The 18,157-nt window shown below is 32.6% G+C and overlaps 2 protein-coding genes across 4 annotated transcripts in view; one reads left to right on the top strand and one right to left on the bottom strand.

Moving 5' to 3' along the window:
* LOC129227707 (phosphatidylinositide phosphatase SAC2-like) overlaps positions 1–15,953 on the bottom strand; it is a 38,240-nt gene extending 22,287 nt beyond the window's left edge. Inside the window, 4 exon segments of the mRNA XM_054862309.1 lie at positions 1,646–1,785; positions 2,953–3,089; positions 3,174–3,254; positions 15,857–15,953. Of these exon segments, the coding sequence (XP_054718284.1) occupies positions 1,646–1,785; positions 2,953–3,089; positions 3,174–3,254; positions 15,857–15,953 (455 nt within the window).
* A 398-nt stretch (positions 15,954–16,351) lies between these two features.
* Positions 16,352–18,157, top strand: part of LOC129227241 (eEF1A lysine and N-terminal methyltransferase-like) — a 36,019-nt gene continuing 34,213 nt past the window's right edge. The window contains exon 1 of one of the 3 annotated variants that reach the window (XM_054861754.1): positions 16,352–16,505. The gene's annotated coding sequence lies outside the window, so the exon portion shown is untranslated. Of the gene's footprint in view, positions 16,556–18,157 lie in introns of all 3 variants that reach the window. The other 2 variants (XM_054861753.1, XM_054861752.1) reach the window with 2 other exon arrangements.

Below are 18,157 nucleotides of genomic sequence, written 5' to 3'. Positions count from 1 at the left end.
TATTCATTTTATTTTATTTCAAATTCATTTTATTTATTTCATTATTTTGTGTGTATATGTGTTTGTATATGTTATTAATGTAACACAGAACTTTTGTAACAGAACAATAATAATAATTAATGCACATAATTAATGATTGCACTGAAATTCTTTTGGTTTTTTTGAGTAGCACAGTAGCCAGCCATATCACAGAAAATGTGATTCTGAGTTATGTTAGATGTAAGGAACAATAAGTGACATAACTTAGAAATAAATAGACAGCTCTTTATGCACTTCATATCTTCAAAAAATGTATTAAAAATTTAAAAATTAAAAAAAAAGGAATATATTTCTATTGATTAAAAAAAAAGAACAGAAAGAAAGGAAATTTTGAAACTGTGTCAACATTTTGCTTTAATTATCAAATTATCACAATAAAATGCATATTATTCTTCAAAAATATTTTTCAAGCTACTTAAAAATAGATTCTCACAATGAAAACAAAATTTTTGAACAATTATCTTAGCATTTTCCATGTTTCCACTATCAAAAATTAGAAGTATAACATTGCAATATTTACAAAAATCGTACAGATCATTATGTAAAGGCAAAAACTGAAAATTATCTTATGTCAAAGAAGAAAAAATTTTCCGTTTGAAAAAGTAGTGAAAACAAATAAGAATAAGAGTTTAAAAAATAAAAAAAAGTTAGAAAAACAAACCAAAATAAATAAATAAATAAAAGAAAGGGAAATGAAAATTAATATGAACAAAATCAGCTAAGGAGTAAGCATAAATTGCACAATGTAAGCATACCAAAGCAATAAAAAATAATTAACTGCTATGCTAAAGAGAAAAAAAGATATTACAATTTTGAAATATTATACTTTCAAGGAAAAACACTATTAACAGGATTTTTAACCACCATTTAGCATACTTTTATTTCATAATATGAACAGGATGCCAAGAAAGAACATTGAAATTAATGTCCCAACTCATAAAAATATACATATATTGCAGACATGTGAACAGCTCACTTTATTGTAGTCTTTGGGAAAAAATGTAATTTATATTCAGAAATTCCCATTTTGACTGATTTATTTATGCGAACAAATGGATAGATGAATAATAAATAGATACATGAAAAATGTTTAACTGCAGCGAGAGATAATGCCCTTTCAATGCATCAAATACTGTTTATCTAGGATATTAAAGTAGTGAATTTAACGTTCATTGTTGAATAAATAGATTCCTTTTTACAATGAAGCATACGTCTTTATTTAAAATTGATATGACTTTTTTTGGGAGCCAACACTATTCAATGCATTGTTGTCAGGCCCAATTCTTGGGACAGGCTACCTGTGCCACTGCTTAGGATGGCAGATTTTAAGGGCGGCAAATTTCATGATTGCAAAATGCAAGGATTTTTTTTTTGCAGCTCAAATATGTGCAGGTATACATGAGAGATACTCGACGATTCAGCAATATAGATATTATTAAGATCAGGGGGCAGCACTTGTAAACATTGCATGGGACGGTAAAACTACTAGAGCCCTGGTTGTTATACCGATTCCCAAAAAGCACATCCTGCAGTTCAATGAACTAAATTCCATTATCCTAAAAATTTAAATTTGAAATAAGCCAATATGTTTTAGAAAGCAACTAACTTATCTACCTTTCGAGATTTGACCTGAGATGTTGCTGTCTTTAATGTATTCCAAGTTTTCATAAAGGCTTTCTGCTGAACATCAGGATTAGTTGTTGGCTTATCAACTTTTTTAGGGTTAAATCTGTGCTTTTTACACACCTGAAAATAAATAATAATTAATTTCATGTGAAAACAAAATAACTGGCATAAATAACAGAAAGACCATACTTCTTAAGAAGGTAAAATGTGCTAGTTTCTAAAAGGTAGGATTTGAGTTCTGAGAAAAAAGTGCAGGAACCGAGAAAAAAGTGCAGGAACCCTTTGTTCTTCAAAACTTGTACTTATGCATAAATTTTGTGGGGGAAAAAAAACAGTAGCTGAGTCTTTAAATAAAGAACTCCTCCAAAGTCATAAAGCTTCTTCCCCCCTCCCCCCCACAAGGACTGACATATTAAAATACAGGAACCAGTGCCATAACTTTATTTTTCTGAGCCAAGGCACATTCATTCTACAACTGCCACTTTCCTTTCAGTTTTTATATTAAGTTTTAACAAAAAGAGGGTGGATTTGCCACCCCCACCTCTCAGAAGTTGTTGCCCCCCACCCCCACCCCCACCTCTAGATCCAGCACGGACAAGAACAGACTATGAGAACACGAATATTCACCTTATTCCTTGTATTCTTCATAATTTTTTTCAGGCATTTAACTTTCAGAAATAAATTGGAATTGTCATCACCACTGTATGATGCATGAAACATGATAATTCTTAAACAGTAAAATTCATTTGTTAAAATATAAACACATCCAACTTTAGGTAAACTGGTTCAACAAAAGATTTTATCACGTAATTTTAAAATGACTATTTTTGGATTGAAAGTATCCTGAATATAAAGTTGAATAAATACCTTTGTGCTTGAAAAGTAAAAATAAGAAATAAAAACGTAAAATTGCAAATTGCTACAGATACCTGTTTTGAGTTTACAAAGAACCCCTTTTTCAATGCAAAATAGGTGAGCTTATGGATGAAAAGATATCTGAAAAAAAAAAAAAAAACTTTTGTTGGCTTAGCTTTTGTCAGATGTCTTTTCATTCATAAGCTCACTTATTTTCCACTGAAAAAATGTTTCCTTGGAACCCCGAAACAGATATCAGTAATTTTACTTTGTTGTTTCATATTTGTACTATACAGTAAATGTTTTTTGTTCTTATTTATTTTAAACAATTCAATATACTTCATAAATAAATAAATAAATAAAACTAGCATATAGTTTTTTTTTTTTTTTTTTTTTTTCACAATGGTAGAACACAATAAAAAATAGACATACCTCAAACTCTATATCAGGAAGATATTGTTGGTTTAGTGGTAAAAGAGCAATTTTTTGAATTTTATACACATCATGGCCTCCGGGGAGACATCCAACCACAGAATGCTCTCGGATTAACACAAGTCGTTTATCAATATCTGGAAGAAATCAACCACAATCAAAAGAAAGCGCATTAAATAATTTGCCAATTATTCTGTACAATGAACTGAGAAAAATTTTACCTTGTTGAATAGCAAACTTCCCAATTAGACCAAATACGATTCCTATACACACTGAATCAGGTAAAGTTTCAGCAGCATCAGCTGGAAAAAGAAGGAAAATATTATTGTCAGTTTGATTGTAGAGGAAATTTAATTTCAATACATAATAAGAAATTACGCTTGTACTCCCTTCCCATCTTTTTTAAAGAAAATTCTCTAGCTCTAAAAGAAATGCTATACTAAAGTCTATTAATGCTGGACTGTTCAGTACATTAGATGATGCCAAGACCAGTGGCATAGCAAGAAATTTTTCGTAGGGTGGTTCATATCAAATTTTTCAAAATTAAAGGCCAAAAAGCGCAATTTTAAGGTCCTTGTATGTGTGTTCAAACATATAATTATGATGCTTCATGGGGGGGGGATGTGATTATAACCCTCCTATCCCCCTGGCTATATCACTAGCTGAGTTGTAGCCATGGAGTATAGGGAGTAGGGTGGGCCGAAAAAACTTTTTTTGGAAATCTGTTTTTGGATAGTGTGAAAAAGTTGCTATATGGGTCTGTTATAACCCTCAAAAAATTTCTAATAATGTTTAACATCTAGTCGGCCCAGTTTAGCCTTGAAAAATTGGAAAAAAGGGCAAAAATGTACTTTTAAAAAAAATGGGGGGTTGGGGGGGGGTCTAAAAAACAAATATATTTGAAACTAGTTCCAGTGATAGAGAAAAACAATTTCTAATTGATCAAAGGCCGGAAGGAAAAATGGCTATTGGTAATGTGGATAAGGTAACAACCCAGAAACTGCGAAAAAGAGAAAAAAGATGCTAGAAAATTGAAACATCTTGAAACATTGCTTTGGATGAAAAAAACATAGCAATGCCCAGCACAAGTGGATTGAGGGTTAAGGAAAGTTATATTACAGTGAATGAACCTGAAACAGTGCTTGAATCAGGAGAAAGCACAGAAAATACAGATGACAATCTCAAATGGAATTATTCGCTTTCAAGAAAACGTAAGCGAACTGATGTCCCATCAACATCGACAAGTCAAATGAGACTTTATATGCCTCATCAGCCTTAGCTGCATATCTAACTGGCGCTTCAAATAGAGCAGTGACCAAAATTGCTACAGCAGTTCTCATTGATTTTGACTTAATTTCTCCTAAGCAAAACAAAAATATATAGTCCATAAAAACAAAGTAAGGAGGGAATTTGATAAAAAAAAAGAGCAAGTCACAAGAAAAGGATTTAAAAGCAGTTAAAGAGGCAACTATAAAGAGTTTGCATTTTGACGGTCGCAAAGATAACACCCTTCAAAAGATATCTGGCCATCAAAAATTAGTATCTGAAGCACATGTAGCACTAATCAAAAAACCAGGTAGCAAGTACATCGGTCATATATCGTTAACAGCTGGTGAAAGTAAAAAAGAAATTTCGCAAGATATTATAGGCTAAAAAGTATAATATGAGCGTGCTCAACTTATCGATTATTGGATGTGACCGACCAATTGTAAATACGGGATAGAAATGGAGTAATTTGTTTGCTTGAGACACATGTCAAAAGATTTTACAGTGGAATATATGTCTGCTACATACAAATGAGTTGCCACTGAGACATCTTATTCTGTAAATGAACAGTTGCACAAAGGGACCACATTCATATTCTGGAGCTATCGGACAACTTCTAAGAGATTGTAAAAAAAATCCAGTGGCCAAATTCGATGAAATTGACTGTTATCTTTTGGCTTTAGATATGGTAGATATAAAAAAAAATAAGTACTGAACAACAGTATTTGTATCAAATCTGTCTTGCTGTAAAAGATAGTAGTTGCCCTTTTAGCACAGCAGACAGTGGCCCAGGAAAACTCAAGTCATGCACAATGGCAGACTTCGAACCGTTTGTTAAGCTTGTATATAGCCACTCCAAGTTTTTCAGAAAACCTAAGTACATAATGTTGGTTTATGCTCCAATGTGGTTTGAAATAAAAATGAAACCAAACTGCCACTATGGTGCCCAACATTTTTGGAAAATGATTTCTTTTGCAAGGCAGTTTCCAGACAACGTTAAACAGATAAATTTCAATTTTTTCTCAAACAATACATGTTTCGCTCATCCCCAACAGCTACTGTTGACATGTTGTTTGACTCTAGAAAATACATTCGAGAATCAGCAGTTAGGCACATTTCCAACTCTAAAAATAAGAAGACAAAGAGCTCGGATGGCGTACAATTTTTTAAGCGTCCAAAACTCAATTTTGAAGCAGTTGATTATGTTGATTTAGTTGATTGGGCAAATTGTGTTGTAACAGGCCACCTGTTACAATGCATTTAAAAGACCAAGACTTGAAAGAAATATGCAAAAAACAGCCTACAGAGTTAACTTTCAAGAAATTTCCCTGTTACACGCAGGCTGTGGAACGTTGTGTGAAACTTATAACAGAAGCTGCAATAAAAGTTTGAGGTGAAACTGCACGAGATGGATATATTTGAGCCAAACTTCAAGTTAGGAGAGAACTTCCATCATCTGATAACAAGGGACAATATTATTCAGAAAAAAAAAATTCATTATGCATGAGGTATTATAAACCAAATTTGTAGATTTCTTTTCAAAATTTTCTTCTCTCTATTCTAGAAAATGTATGATACTATTTTGTGATAATAATTACTATGATTAATAGTGATTTTAATTAATCAGTCTATGGATTAATTATGAAAAATAATTTTCATATCGGTTTTCAAAGAAATCCAATATTTTTAATTTTTCTCCAATTTTTGATGGCAGAAAAGTGCGGTTAAATGCTCATTAAAATCAATAAAACATTTTATGGGTTCATTGACATTCAATGAGTTACTGGCTCATTGTATAACATTTTCGTTACGTTGCAGCAAAAAATTTGGAATCTAGTTTTCAAAAAATTTGTTGACAAAAATTCATTTTTCTCCTTTTTTCGGTTTTTCAGCGTCAAATAGTGCCGGCTAGACATTTTTTAATTATCCAAGAAATTTTTGTAAGTGTTAACTAGCTCACTATGCAACTTTTGTGCGCTATGCAAAAATGGATTTTGTAAAAAAATATTTTTCGGCTTATTTCGGTCCACCCTAGTAGGGAGGCTAGGTTCATTAGACCTAGGAGCACTTTAGACCAATCTCGATTATTTTAGCACTGTTAATACTTTTAATTTATGACCAATGAATAGCACTTATACTCTTACAAATTCTATAATGAAATCATGTGGTAAGTTATATTGAACAAATTTTATTTCAGAACGTGTTTTTCTAGCAGTGATGAGTAACTTTCAGAAGCCTGCAACTTCATTTTTTAAAACCAGTTTGATCAAGATTGGAGCAATAAATTTAATTCCTCTTCCAAAGTAAGTGATTTCAGTTCACAACTATTTGTAGTTTCTTATTTTTTGTCATAAAGGGAAAAAAATGGCCACATTTCAAGATTCAACATATTTTTTAAATATATTCTTAATAGAGACGTACCGAGTACTCGGTAACTACTCGGTACTCGGCCTACTCGGCCAATTTGCCGAGTACTCGGTACTCGGCCAAATTCTGATCAGATACTAGGCCAATACCGAGTAGTTGCAAAAAGTTGAATGATGTCCAAGACAGATATTAAAATTTATAAAAAAAAAGAGCAAACATTATATTCTGCAATCATTTACAATTAAAATTTATAAGTCAAATTTAAATTTTGAGATAAATGAAGTTTGTAATGCTTCAATGGAATAAATCTTTATTTTAATTTCCCCAAAGTTAATAAAACTTATTTATTAAAAATTATGCAAAAAAGGTAAGTATAGAAAATATGGAATTTTTATATTAAGAATGAATTTTTGCTACAAACAAAAATTAGTTATAAAAAATATAAAAATACCTTTGCTTAAAAAATAAAAGGAAATAAAACAACGTTAAAAGCACAGTGCAGGAACACTGCAGACACGTGTTTTGGTGTTACAAGGAATTTCTTTTTCAATGCACAAAATGGGAGCTCGTGGATTTAAAGACAAAACTCGGATTTTTTTATCGTATATCTTTACATTCTTTAGCTCACATGTTATGCACTGAAAAAGACGTTCCTTGTAATTGGGGGTCAGAAACACGTGTCTGCAGTGTTCCTGCACATTTGTTTTATCTGTTTTTAAAAATTATTTATGTTTAGCGGACTAGAACTGTAATTGATGGTATACAGTGAAACCCCTCCTAACGGACATCCCTCTTATGCGGACAATTTTTAATTCCCCAGTTCCAATGCGAATAACATTATTAACCCCTGTCCTGCAGACACCTCTCTATTGCGGGCAAAAAAAAAATTGTCCTGTTAGTGTCTGCATTAGAGGGATTTCACTGTAATTTGTTTTAATTCCAACTTGATAAATCATACTTTTTATTTATTTTTAATTTAAATTTTTTTTTTTTTTTTTTTGTAAAATTTTTGACACAAACAAAATTGTTTATATAATGCGTAATTAAATTTCAGCAGGAATTTAGTTTTAAAAACTATTTTATGGACAAGGAGGTCTATACTACTATTCCAATAAGTTCAAAATTCATCACATGTGTGTCGGTGGTTCTTCTTAAAACATAATTGGTACTTGGTAACTCGGTACTCGGCCAAAGTGCTACTCGGTACGTCTTTAATTCTTAATAAAAAATATGCGATGTCACTTCTTGTTGCCCCCTTCCTTCCCTTTGTTACTAACTGCAGGGGGTCTGTTCAGGATTTTTCAGGGTCTGTTTTTTGTGAAAAATCAATTCATTTTGTAAAAAATCAAATAGTTTTGCAAAAAAAAAAAAAATTGTAAAAACGAAATTTTAGAATTTTGAGATAGCGCAAACTGCATTATTGACACTTAAAGTGGAGTGTTTTCCCTCTTTTCTGTTGAGAATTTTTTTTGAGTATTCGGGGGGGGGGGAGGCATAGCTCTCTGGGGAGATGGGCACCCCTCAAGTATCAATATTTATTTACCATTCTACATTATGTTAAATTATACCAGAAATGTTTTATGAAAAGTATTTAAAATAATTGTAATAAAGAAATTCAGGCAGTGGTTCAGCACTTAACTTTTTGAACCAAGACACTGTTAAAAAGCTCAGAATTTCGTTGAAACTCATAAACTTTGTGATTTTTACAAAAATAAAAAAATATTTTATTTGTTTATCTTTTAAAAAAGTGTACTAAACATTGAAAAATCAGATACTCATATCGGATGCAAAGAGATTGCAGTCCATCAAAAGTATAAAAACGGCTTGTAAAATAAATATTTTTGATAAAATTTTCTTAGAATTGCATTGTAGAGTCCTATGATAAACATATTAATATCTGGACACAGTTGAAACAAAAAAAATATACATATAAAATAAACCATCAATTCAGCATTTTAATTTTTGACTTATAAAAGAAAATGGAATTCCACTTTAAAAACTTGAAATAAGCGCTGTTACAAAAAAAAGAGACTTTTCATTTATTTGCATCCTAACAAAGCAAAGTTAGTTTGAAAAAAGAATAAAATATGATTCTCATATCGGATGTAAAAAGATTGTGTTTTTCAAAATGTAGGCATCTAAAGAAAAAAACGGTAAATAAAAGAGTTTATTTAAAGTTTTTTTTTTTTTTTAGCATAGAAAAATCAAATACATATAATTTTCTTGCAAAATAACAGTTCAGTTAAACATTGCCAGACGCTAAGCGGCGATAAGTTTGAAGTCTACCCTATTTGAAGTGATCACATTTTCTCCTCCCCCCTACTATCCTTTGCAGTTTCTAAATTAATTTCGCTGTGTATTATCGTTTATAAAATCATGTGCTGGGGAGAAAAGTGCTTATGGCTGTGCCTATAAAGAGAAGGTTGACTGCAGCTCCTATTAAGAGAAGGTTGACGCTTTTTCAGAGAAGTTTACAACAACACCACTGCATAAAACAAACAAGCAAAATTATAAACCAAACTGACTTTCAGCTGTTAATTTCTTTCAAAGAAACCAACAACAAGCATTATGTAGTAGTTATTTATCGCTTGCAGGAGCATCACAAGAGTGCCGATTTTTTTTTTTTTGGCAAAATTAGTAGATTTTGTATAGGTTGATCTCTCTAATTTAACTTTAAAAAAGGGTCCAAACATTATTGTTTTTACACATGGAAATATGCTGCGCTATTTTGATTTGAGATTTGCTCTTTCAATAAACAATTTGTGAAAGATCCGTTTTTGTTTATCAGAATTTTGTGAAGGGTTTGTTTTGGTTGATCGGGATTTTGTGAAAGATCCATTTTGGTTGAACGGATTTTTGTGAAGGGTCCATTAACTGACCCAAATTTTCTCTGGCCAGAGCCCTGAACTGCCAATTTTATGAACCCCCTTCAAAGCAGGACATCATTTGTGGACAGCCCCATAGCAAATTTAAACTGAATAGTAATTTGCAACATAGAAATGAGAAGAATAAACTAGGGTTACAAAAACTTCTTTAATGATTTATTTGAAACAGAAACTTGCTAATGTACAAAATAGGGGGAGATGGGGCGGGTTGGACCGTGGAACACATTGGACTGGTCCCAATTATTTTAATATTATTAATATTTTTTTATTTGAACTTATGACTAACAAATAGCACCTATGATTCTATAATAGAATCTCATGGTAAAGTTATATTGAAGAAATTCTATTCCAGAAAGTGCAATTTCAGTAGTGCTGAGTAATTGTTAGAAAACTGCAACTTTATTTTTTTTCAATGGATTTTATCAAGATTGAAGAAAAAAAAAAATTAAACTTCTTTTTTACATTAAGTTTTTTTAGTTCACAATTATTTGTAGTTTTTCTTATATTTTTTGTCACAAATGAAAAAATTATGACATCATCTCTTCAGACCAAGAAAGTGGTGTATCTTAGTCCACATTTTGCAGGGCATATAGAACTGAACCAACCTACTCCAAGTATTAAAATCTTTTTCTTTCTCTTAAATTTCAATACATTCTGAGCACATAAAATACACCACCAGCTCAGTCAATTCCAGCCGAGGACTGCAGTTTCGTGCTTGTTAGCACTCATCAGCCCCGCATAGGAGTGACTGAGCTGGAGGTGGAAAACCTCTTAAGGAAGCCAAGAGTGCCAAACAAACTGGTAGCTATTACAGAATTAGCACTGACCAGACGAGTAACCGAAGCAATGGTTTGGTTCAACTCGAAGATTGCAGGCAAGGCAGGTATATTCAGTAAGTTCCCGCCCTATAGCCAGGGCTAAGGCAGAAATACATGAAATACACTGCCAGCTCAGTCAATTCCAGCCGAGGACTGCAGTTTTGTGCTTGTTAGCACTCATCAGCCCGGCACAGGAGTGACTGAGCGGGAGGTTGAAAACCTCTTAAGGCGATGTATTTCATGTATTTGTGCCTTAGCCCTGGCTATAGGGCGGTAACTTACTGAAAATATTCTGAGTGTTTGTATATTACACATTTATTTCAAATTTCATGTTACACATGTCTGGAAATAAAAACAAAAGCTTAGAGGAAAAAAAAAGAAATGTTATATTTCATAAATATGTAACAAAAATTATTCTGAATTAATTTTACTAAGAGATTTATTTCATACCAGCACTTTTTTACCACTTATATTTTCAAATATTCTTCTACATTTTTGCACACAATTGTTTTCAAAGAATAAAATATGTAATACATGCTATAATAAAGAACCTGTATCAAACATAAATTTTGCCAAACAAGCATTCTACATAGAAACAAAATAAAACAAATAATTGATTAAAGGAAGAAAAAGGGAAGATTTTTCTTAGTTAGGTTAAAAGACTTGAATTACAAAAACTTCTTTAATGATTTATTTAAGATAGAAACTTGCTAATACATATACAATGGCTAAATTCACGGCAAGATGGCAGGATTCCTGCCACAATTTGCTAGACCTCCTCCTTGAAAATAGTCTAAGTGAGTGACGCCTTCCCCTGGAAAATTCATCAAAGTTATGCCAGATTAAAGGCGTTGGGCAGTAATGCTTTTTAACCATGCAGCAGATTTTTTTTTATTTTTTGGAATATATTTGAACCTTTAGTAGAAAATAAGTAAATAATTGTTAAAATCTGGAAAAAGTTGAGGGACAAGAAACACTTTGAATGCAAAATTTTGTATAAAATTATCGAAAGGTTGATGTAATAAAGCAATGTTGTCGCTTTTCTCAGGGCCGATCCTAGGGTGTCGGGCGCCCGTGTGCAAAGCCCTAATGTGCCGCCCCTCTACAGTAATTTAAAAAATTTTGACTAATCTTTGACGTCCATATAAATATTTCTTCAAATTTCTATATCAAGTTCTAATTTAAAAAAAAAAAAACAAGAATGATGAACTTATAAAAAGGAAGAAAAGTTTCATAGTAAGAAACTTCTTAGGTACAATTTATATCTTTGAAGAAAGTAATAGAAACCAAAATTTACTAGTCGTAAAAATGCATTTTATAATCTGTCTTCGGGAACATCAGAGAAAGGACGGAGGAGTGGGAATCAGGGGAGGGGGATTGCCCCCAGAAAATTATCGAAATTGGCGTACGAAAAATAGTTTTAGTAATCTTTGGCTGTGTTTGGTTGCAAGGAGAAAAGAGTCGGGTATATTCAAGGTGCATGGAGAAATTTTCGAAATTGACGTCAAATATCGCTATTTTAGGAACTTTTTCGAGACTTCAAGGGAATAGTAATGTTGGAGTTCTCTCCTAAAATTCTTTCAAAATTGAAATCAATTCGAAGCTATTTTTTGTGACCGTAACTTATTAAAGATCGGCGCTCTTCCCAAAAATTTTCCGAAACTGAAGTTTTAAGCAAGCAGTTTTGGATTATCTTTGATGACATTGCTAGAGGGAGGGAGATTCAATCATCTCCCATTGAACGTTTTCGAAGTTGAAGTTTAAAACGCAAATTTAGGCTGTCTTTGGTGACGGCAGGGGATCTGGCGGCTTTCCTCCGGTAATTTCTCGGCACTATTGTTTCAAAAACCCATTTTTGGCTAGATTTGAAAACGATAGGGGAAACGTGAAAAAATTCCGAACCGAAATATTTTTCGGAACTAAAATCCATTTTAGGCTATTTTTGGGAAGGAAGGGTTTTGGGGCTCCCAAGTGGATATTTCTAAAAGCGCAATTTTATGTTATCTTTGGTGACGTTAAACAAATTTGGGAAGCTTCGGCGGATCTTTCGGATATTTTTCGATATTAATACAGTAAAACCTGTAAAGTTGACCACCCTTGTAAGTTGACCACCTGTCTATGTTGACCGCTTTTGTCAGGAACGGAACTAGCCCTATCTCATATAATAAAGGAAAACCTCTGTAACTTGACCACCTCTCTATCTTGACCACCTGTCTATCTTGACCACTAATGTATGCCAAATTTGGTCTGGAGTATTGTAAAAAACCCTTTGTAAGTTGACCACTTGGTTTATTTTTTAAAACTTTCTTCAGAATATTACTTAATTTTATTATTTATTTATTTATAATAGTAATAATAATAATAATAATATCTTTTTTTTTTGGATAGTTTTCAAAAAAAAAAAAAAAAGCTTTGATGACATACTATAGCATTTTACGAACTTAACAGCAGCATAAAGCTTATGCTGCTCTTTATTCTCCAAACTTATTTTTTATTTGTTGTTCTGTTTGAGACAGCTTTTTGTACTCTGTTCAATGAAAATAGTTGTCAGTAGAAAAGTTCAAAGTCCTTTCTTTCAGTTGCAATATGTTGTGGCAACACGGGAATTCTGCTAAAAAGAGCAGTCCTGGATCTATACATTTTGGGCCCACTGCAACAAAATATGTAGGGCCTCTCCCTAGTGGCCAGCAGTGTCTATTTGAAAAGCGAATAAGCCTTAGTGCTAGTTTTTTTTTTCCTATTTTTTCATCAATTTCTAGGGCCGTTAGCCCCATTAAGGACGCGGGCCCCTCGCACTGCGGGTACGCAGATCTGGGCCTGCTAATGAGGAATGAGTAAAGTTACATGTTTCTGGTGCAAGGGATTAAGAGATAGGACATTTTAATTTTGCCTTTATGAACTGGGAGAGTCGAGCTTGCTGCTCTTCGTGCTATAAGTTTTACATAAAAAGGCTTCAAAAAGAAAGTTAGTGGAGCTTGAGATTAATAAAAAGCACGAAATATTAAAAGTAATTGAAAATGGAGAAAGCCAGAGAAAAATAGCTGGCATATATGAATTTCTAAAACTTAAGTGTCTAATATAGTTAAAAACAAGTTGAAAATGAAAAAGTATTAGAATAGTATTTTTAATTATTGTTTTACTTTCAATAATGTTAAAAAATCAAAGTGGAGCTGAACAGAAAGAGTAAGGGTGAATTCCTCAAAAAATGAATACATGGTGCAAAAAATGACAAAAAAAAAAAAAACATTACCACCCTTTATAAGTTGACCACCTGTCTAAGTTGACCGCCAAAGTACTGCACCGCGAGTGGTCAACTTACACAGGTTTCACTGTATCTGAAAAACACAACTATAGACTTCTGTCCACCTCACTTCGACGATTGATGGGTACATGCCCTAGCGCCGTGAAAAGTTACATATAAGCCAGGCAGTTCTCCTCTAGAGTTTTTTAGAAATTGAAGTCCCAAAATCGTATTTTAGGCATTGTTTGATAACGATGGGACAAAGAGCGGGCGGGGATTCAGTGTGCCCTCATGAACAGTTTTTTGAAACTGAAGTCAATTTTAAACTGAAGGGGTGGGATTAGGGACCTCTTTAAAGATGCTAATTGAGACTATCTTTGGTAGTAATGTTTGGGAATGGATTTCGGGGCCCTCCATTGCAAAAATTTCGAAAAAGAAATACGAAAAATGTCATTAAGCAATTTGTGATGACATTAAGAAGGGCTGTTCTCTGAAAACACATTTTGGATTTTAAAGCCAACATTTTCAGGCTATGTTTAAGGTAAGTTGGAAGGGGTGTGAGTCAGAGATTTAATTGGGTCCTCAAGATCGGTGGTTCAAACAGCAAAATTTTCCGAAATTAAAGGCTTAAAAACGCTGTGTTAAGCCTTCTTTAATCTCGTCAAGAAAGTCATGGCATCCTTTTGGATCTTCGTTTTGGAGCTACGTTTAAATTTACTACCCGAGGCAAGAGTCCTGATCTGAAACCGGGCAGTTCATTCATGATTTTAATTAAATAAAAATGCTGTAAAGGGGGAAAATTACAAAATTTTAGTTCATTCATATATGTTTGACTTTCAGGTGAGTCGCAATTTTCACTGTCTCTCCATGCAGCCGCGATTGTTGAAAACAGAATTTGTTGTTTGAAATGCTTGCGAGAGTATCTAACCAGTATAGCTTTTTTAAAATATAATATGTAAAATATGTCTTTATTTTTTAGGTCTATAAAAGCTTGAAGGGTAAACATTAGTGACCTCCCTGGGCCCTGAGTGCTCCTTTTAGAAGGCACCCTTTCATGCTTCAGGAGGGGGACATTTCCCTCATCTCCCTTCCCCTTCATCCATGCCTGATTACCGGTTCTGTCATAAATTTTGCAACCAAATGAAGCATGTATGTAAAGAGTAGATATTAATGGACAATGAACCAACACAATGTTCCCTAACAATCTATTTTTCTTAAACTATGCTATGCTGTCGGGAAATTGGCACTTACTTTGATAATTGAACATTTAAGAATCTGCACATTTATTTGACTAATAAGTTATCTTTTGAGAAATTCTTGAGGAATTTTGCTTGATTAAAGGAACTATATGATGCGGCCTGCGGCCGCCCTTGTGCGATGCACACTCTGCACACCTGCTAGGATCGGCCCTGGCTTTTCTCCTTCTCAGAAAAATAATTGTGATCCTCTCCACACATAAAAGCTTGAAAGAGACTCTGCCCTCTACATAAAACTTAATTTTAGCCAGGTTCACCCCAAACTCAAATTTTTGAGAGGAAGGAGATTCTCAATCTTTAAAAAAAAAAAAAAAAAAAAAGAGAAAGAAAATTTTTCCAAATGATAAAATACGAGTATATACACATCATATGTACAGAACATTTAAAGAGAAGAACATTAATCATCATTAAAAAGCAATTTAAATATTTTTACGTAAAAAGAAAAAAAGGAATCCAATGTTGTTACGTTGTCTTCCAATGTGCCAAACTGTCTGCAAAACTTGCTAAAAAAGGAAAATTTTGGGAGGACATGCCTCCCATCCGGCCACCCCTAATTTAAGCCCCCAATATACCCAATTGTAATGAGATAATAGCATTAACTGATATGTACCTGAATAAACATATTCATAAAGTTACAATATCAACATATCTTAAAATATATGGTTATGTTGTCACAATAAAAAGCAATATTTCGACAGTATAAAACAAAAAATTACAGATCTGTACCCCCCCCCCCCCCCCAATATTTAGACTAAAATATGTACAATTAAAAGTCTTCACGAAACAATAGCACAAGAGCAAGTTTTGGCAATTATGAACGAAACATTTTAATGAAAAAGATTTAAAACGAGTTCCCCCCCCCCCCCAAAAAAAAAAACAAATTTTTAAATAAACAGGAATTCAGAATTTAAGTGACATTTAAATGCACTATTATACATTGTGCCCAGTTAAAATTGAGAACATTTCCGTATTTAAGAAGAATGCAGACAGTTTCCTGAAAAACTCTTGTTAATAGAGCGTAAAACATAATTATCAATTTCACCCAGAAGGAAGATATTTTTAACTACACACCATGCTTGGGAGTAAAAGATCCATCACTTCTGCTACACCAAAGACTATAATCATCATTTACAAGAACATAATATTCACTGTTCATTAAAAGCTCCATCTTGGAAAATAAATAACGTTGAAGGGTTTAACTGAAAAAGGACTACATATAAACTTTACATATAAACACCCGTACTCCGTACTTCGTCTGGAGAAAAAAAACCATAACGAAAGTAAAGAGCGGTCACAGTTTAAAGACACATGCCAAATAGTTTCGGTTCTCTTTTTTGATGGGCTTCGACTGAACTTTTCTGGTTAATTTTCAGTAAAAAAAAGCAAGAGTACAGTTTATAAAGCGTCACTAACTCACTGCATAAAACTTATTTGTGTTCAAATAGATCATTTTTCTCTTATAAATAGCATTTTTACTTTTAATATTTAAGGCTACACGCAATCAAGCTATCAAAAGTAATCGGTATCGATTACGTTTGTTTACCTTTTTTTTTTATTCTTTGAAAAGCTTTGAGAAAAAACGTGGAAAAGATTTTACATCTTAATTATATGAGTGTGAACAATTTTTCTTCTTTAGTGTTGAACGAAGATGATAAAAGATTTTTCAACAATTAGTTGGTTTTAGGCAAGGCTCCTGGCACGCAGTCCTTCATTGTTTGAAGTTTGATGGCCAGAGGTCCCTTTGATAGTTGATAGTTAGTTTTGCATTTAGTAAGCTTAATTTTACTGCAATTACCTACCTTCTCCTAAATCGCATTTTTTTTTTTTTTTTTTTCATTTGAAAATATCAATAAAGTGAAAGCTAACTGAATTTATGTGTGAAACTGCTTTACATCATCATTTTCTGTTAAGGAAACATGCAAAACTTTTCAACCTACCCATTTAAACTCAACAGTAAGGCGACCTAATCAATATGGTCAGGTAAAGGGATGCTATAAAAATGTCAGGCTATTTCCAAATGAATGCAAAACTATTCAAATTGGGTACCCAACTAGCAAAAGGGCAATTCCATGGTGTTGGACGTAAAAAATGAAGAAAATTTTCTCAGTTTTAATTCCATTTACCAAAAATAAAATGTTCCAAAATGATCAAGTTTTTTACAAGATACTTACTACATCCCACTGAATAAAAAAAACATGTTAGTTTTTCAAAATAGATCCCTAAAGTATAAATAAAAAAAAATTAAAAGAGTTGGTGTCGGATGTAAACACACAAATAGTAAAACTGATGGTTCACTTAAAAATTATTAAAAGTCTGTGAATTGGCTTACATTTTAATTTTAAAAACAGAATAATTCTAAAGTATACTTCTGACTGAAGCATATTTCACAGTTTTTAAATGATATTATAAAGAATAAAATTATTTAAAAAATATTTTTAGCTTGGTGTCAGACGTAAATTTTCGGTGTCTGAACGTAAATTGTTTTATTGGACGTAAACTATTGCTCTTAAATGTAAATACATAACAATGATTACAGTTATAAATATGTAAATTATAGGTTACATATACTGAAACAAAATTTATCAAATAAATTCAAAAGTAGGGTTGATTGGGGGAAGTGGGACACTGGGGTAAGTGGATCACCCCCCAAAAACTGAAACATCAATATGGTTTTTATGCTTTTTTACATTGATCATGTCATGGTTCATCACAGTGATTAGTTTTGCATACATTTGGGTTACGTGGAATTTTTTTTTTTTCTAGGTCATAGAACTTCGTCAAAAAAAAAATCTGAAAAATATTTTTTTGCGAGTCAGCATTTTTCATAGAAGTGTTCCCCGGTTAGCATTTATTTTTTTATGATCATTAAACATTCATGTACAGTTTAACTTAAAGTGCATACTGCAATCAGAATTTTTGAGTAAAATATTATTAAAAACTATTTTAGAGGAGGGGTCCCACTTACCCCGTAAAATATCGCTATAAGAGGTCCCCACACTATGGGGTAAGTGTTTCCCCCCATAACAGTGAGGATTTGAAAATCAAAAGCAACTCTGATGAAATATTTGTGTTAGTGAAATACAAGACAACTATGATGACTTAGTATGAATTGATAGTTCAGCTACAAAAGCTGGTGATTAGTTATTTGTGAAACTTACCTGAAAGAAAACCATCAAGATTTATTTGGGTTGAATGTTGATAATGGTTCTTCCTTAGCCAACTTTACATAGACGCAGTCATTTAGTGTTTCCAATTTCTTTTTCTGCTTGTATTTTTGGTAAATTTGCTAAAATTGATCTTAATAAACTGTATTACGTTCATTCAATACACCTTTTCTCAAAAGGGGTCCTACTTACCCCTATTAGCCCTAAA

Source organism: Uloborus diversus, chromosome 8, assembly GCF_026930045.1.
Source record: "Uloborus diversus isolate 005 chromosome 8, Udiv.v.3.1, whole genome shotgun sequence".
NCBI classification, from domain to species: Eukaryota; Metazoa; Arthropoda; class Arachnida; order Araneae; family Uloboridae; genus Uloborus; species Uloborus diversus.
Note: the sequence above shows the minus strand (reverse complement) of the source record. Positions and strands in the feature narration are given on the sequence as shown.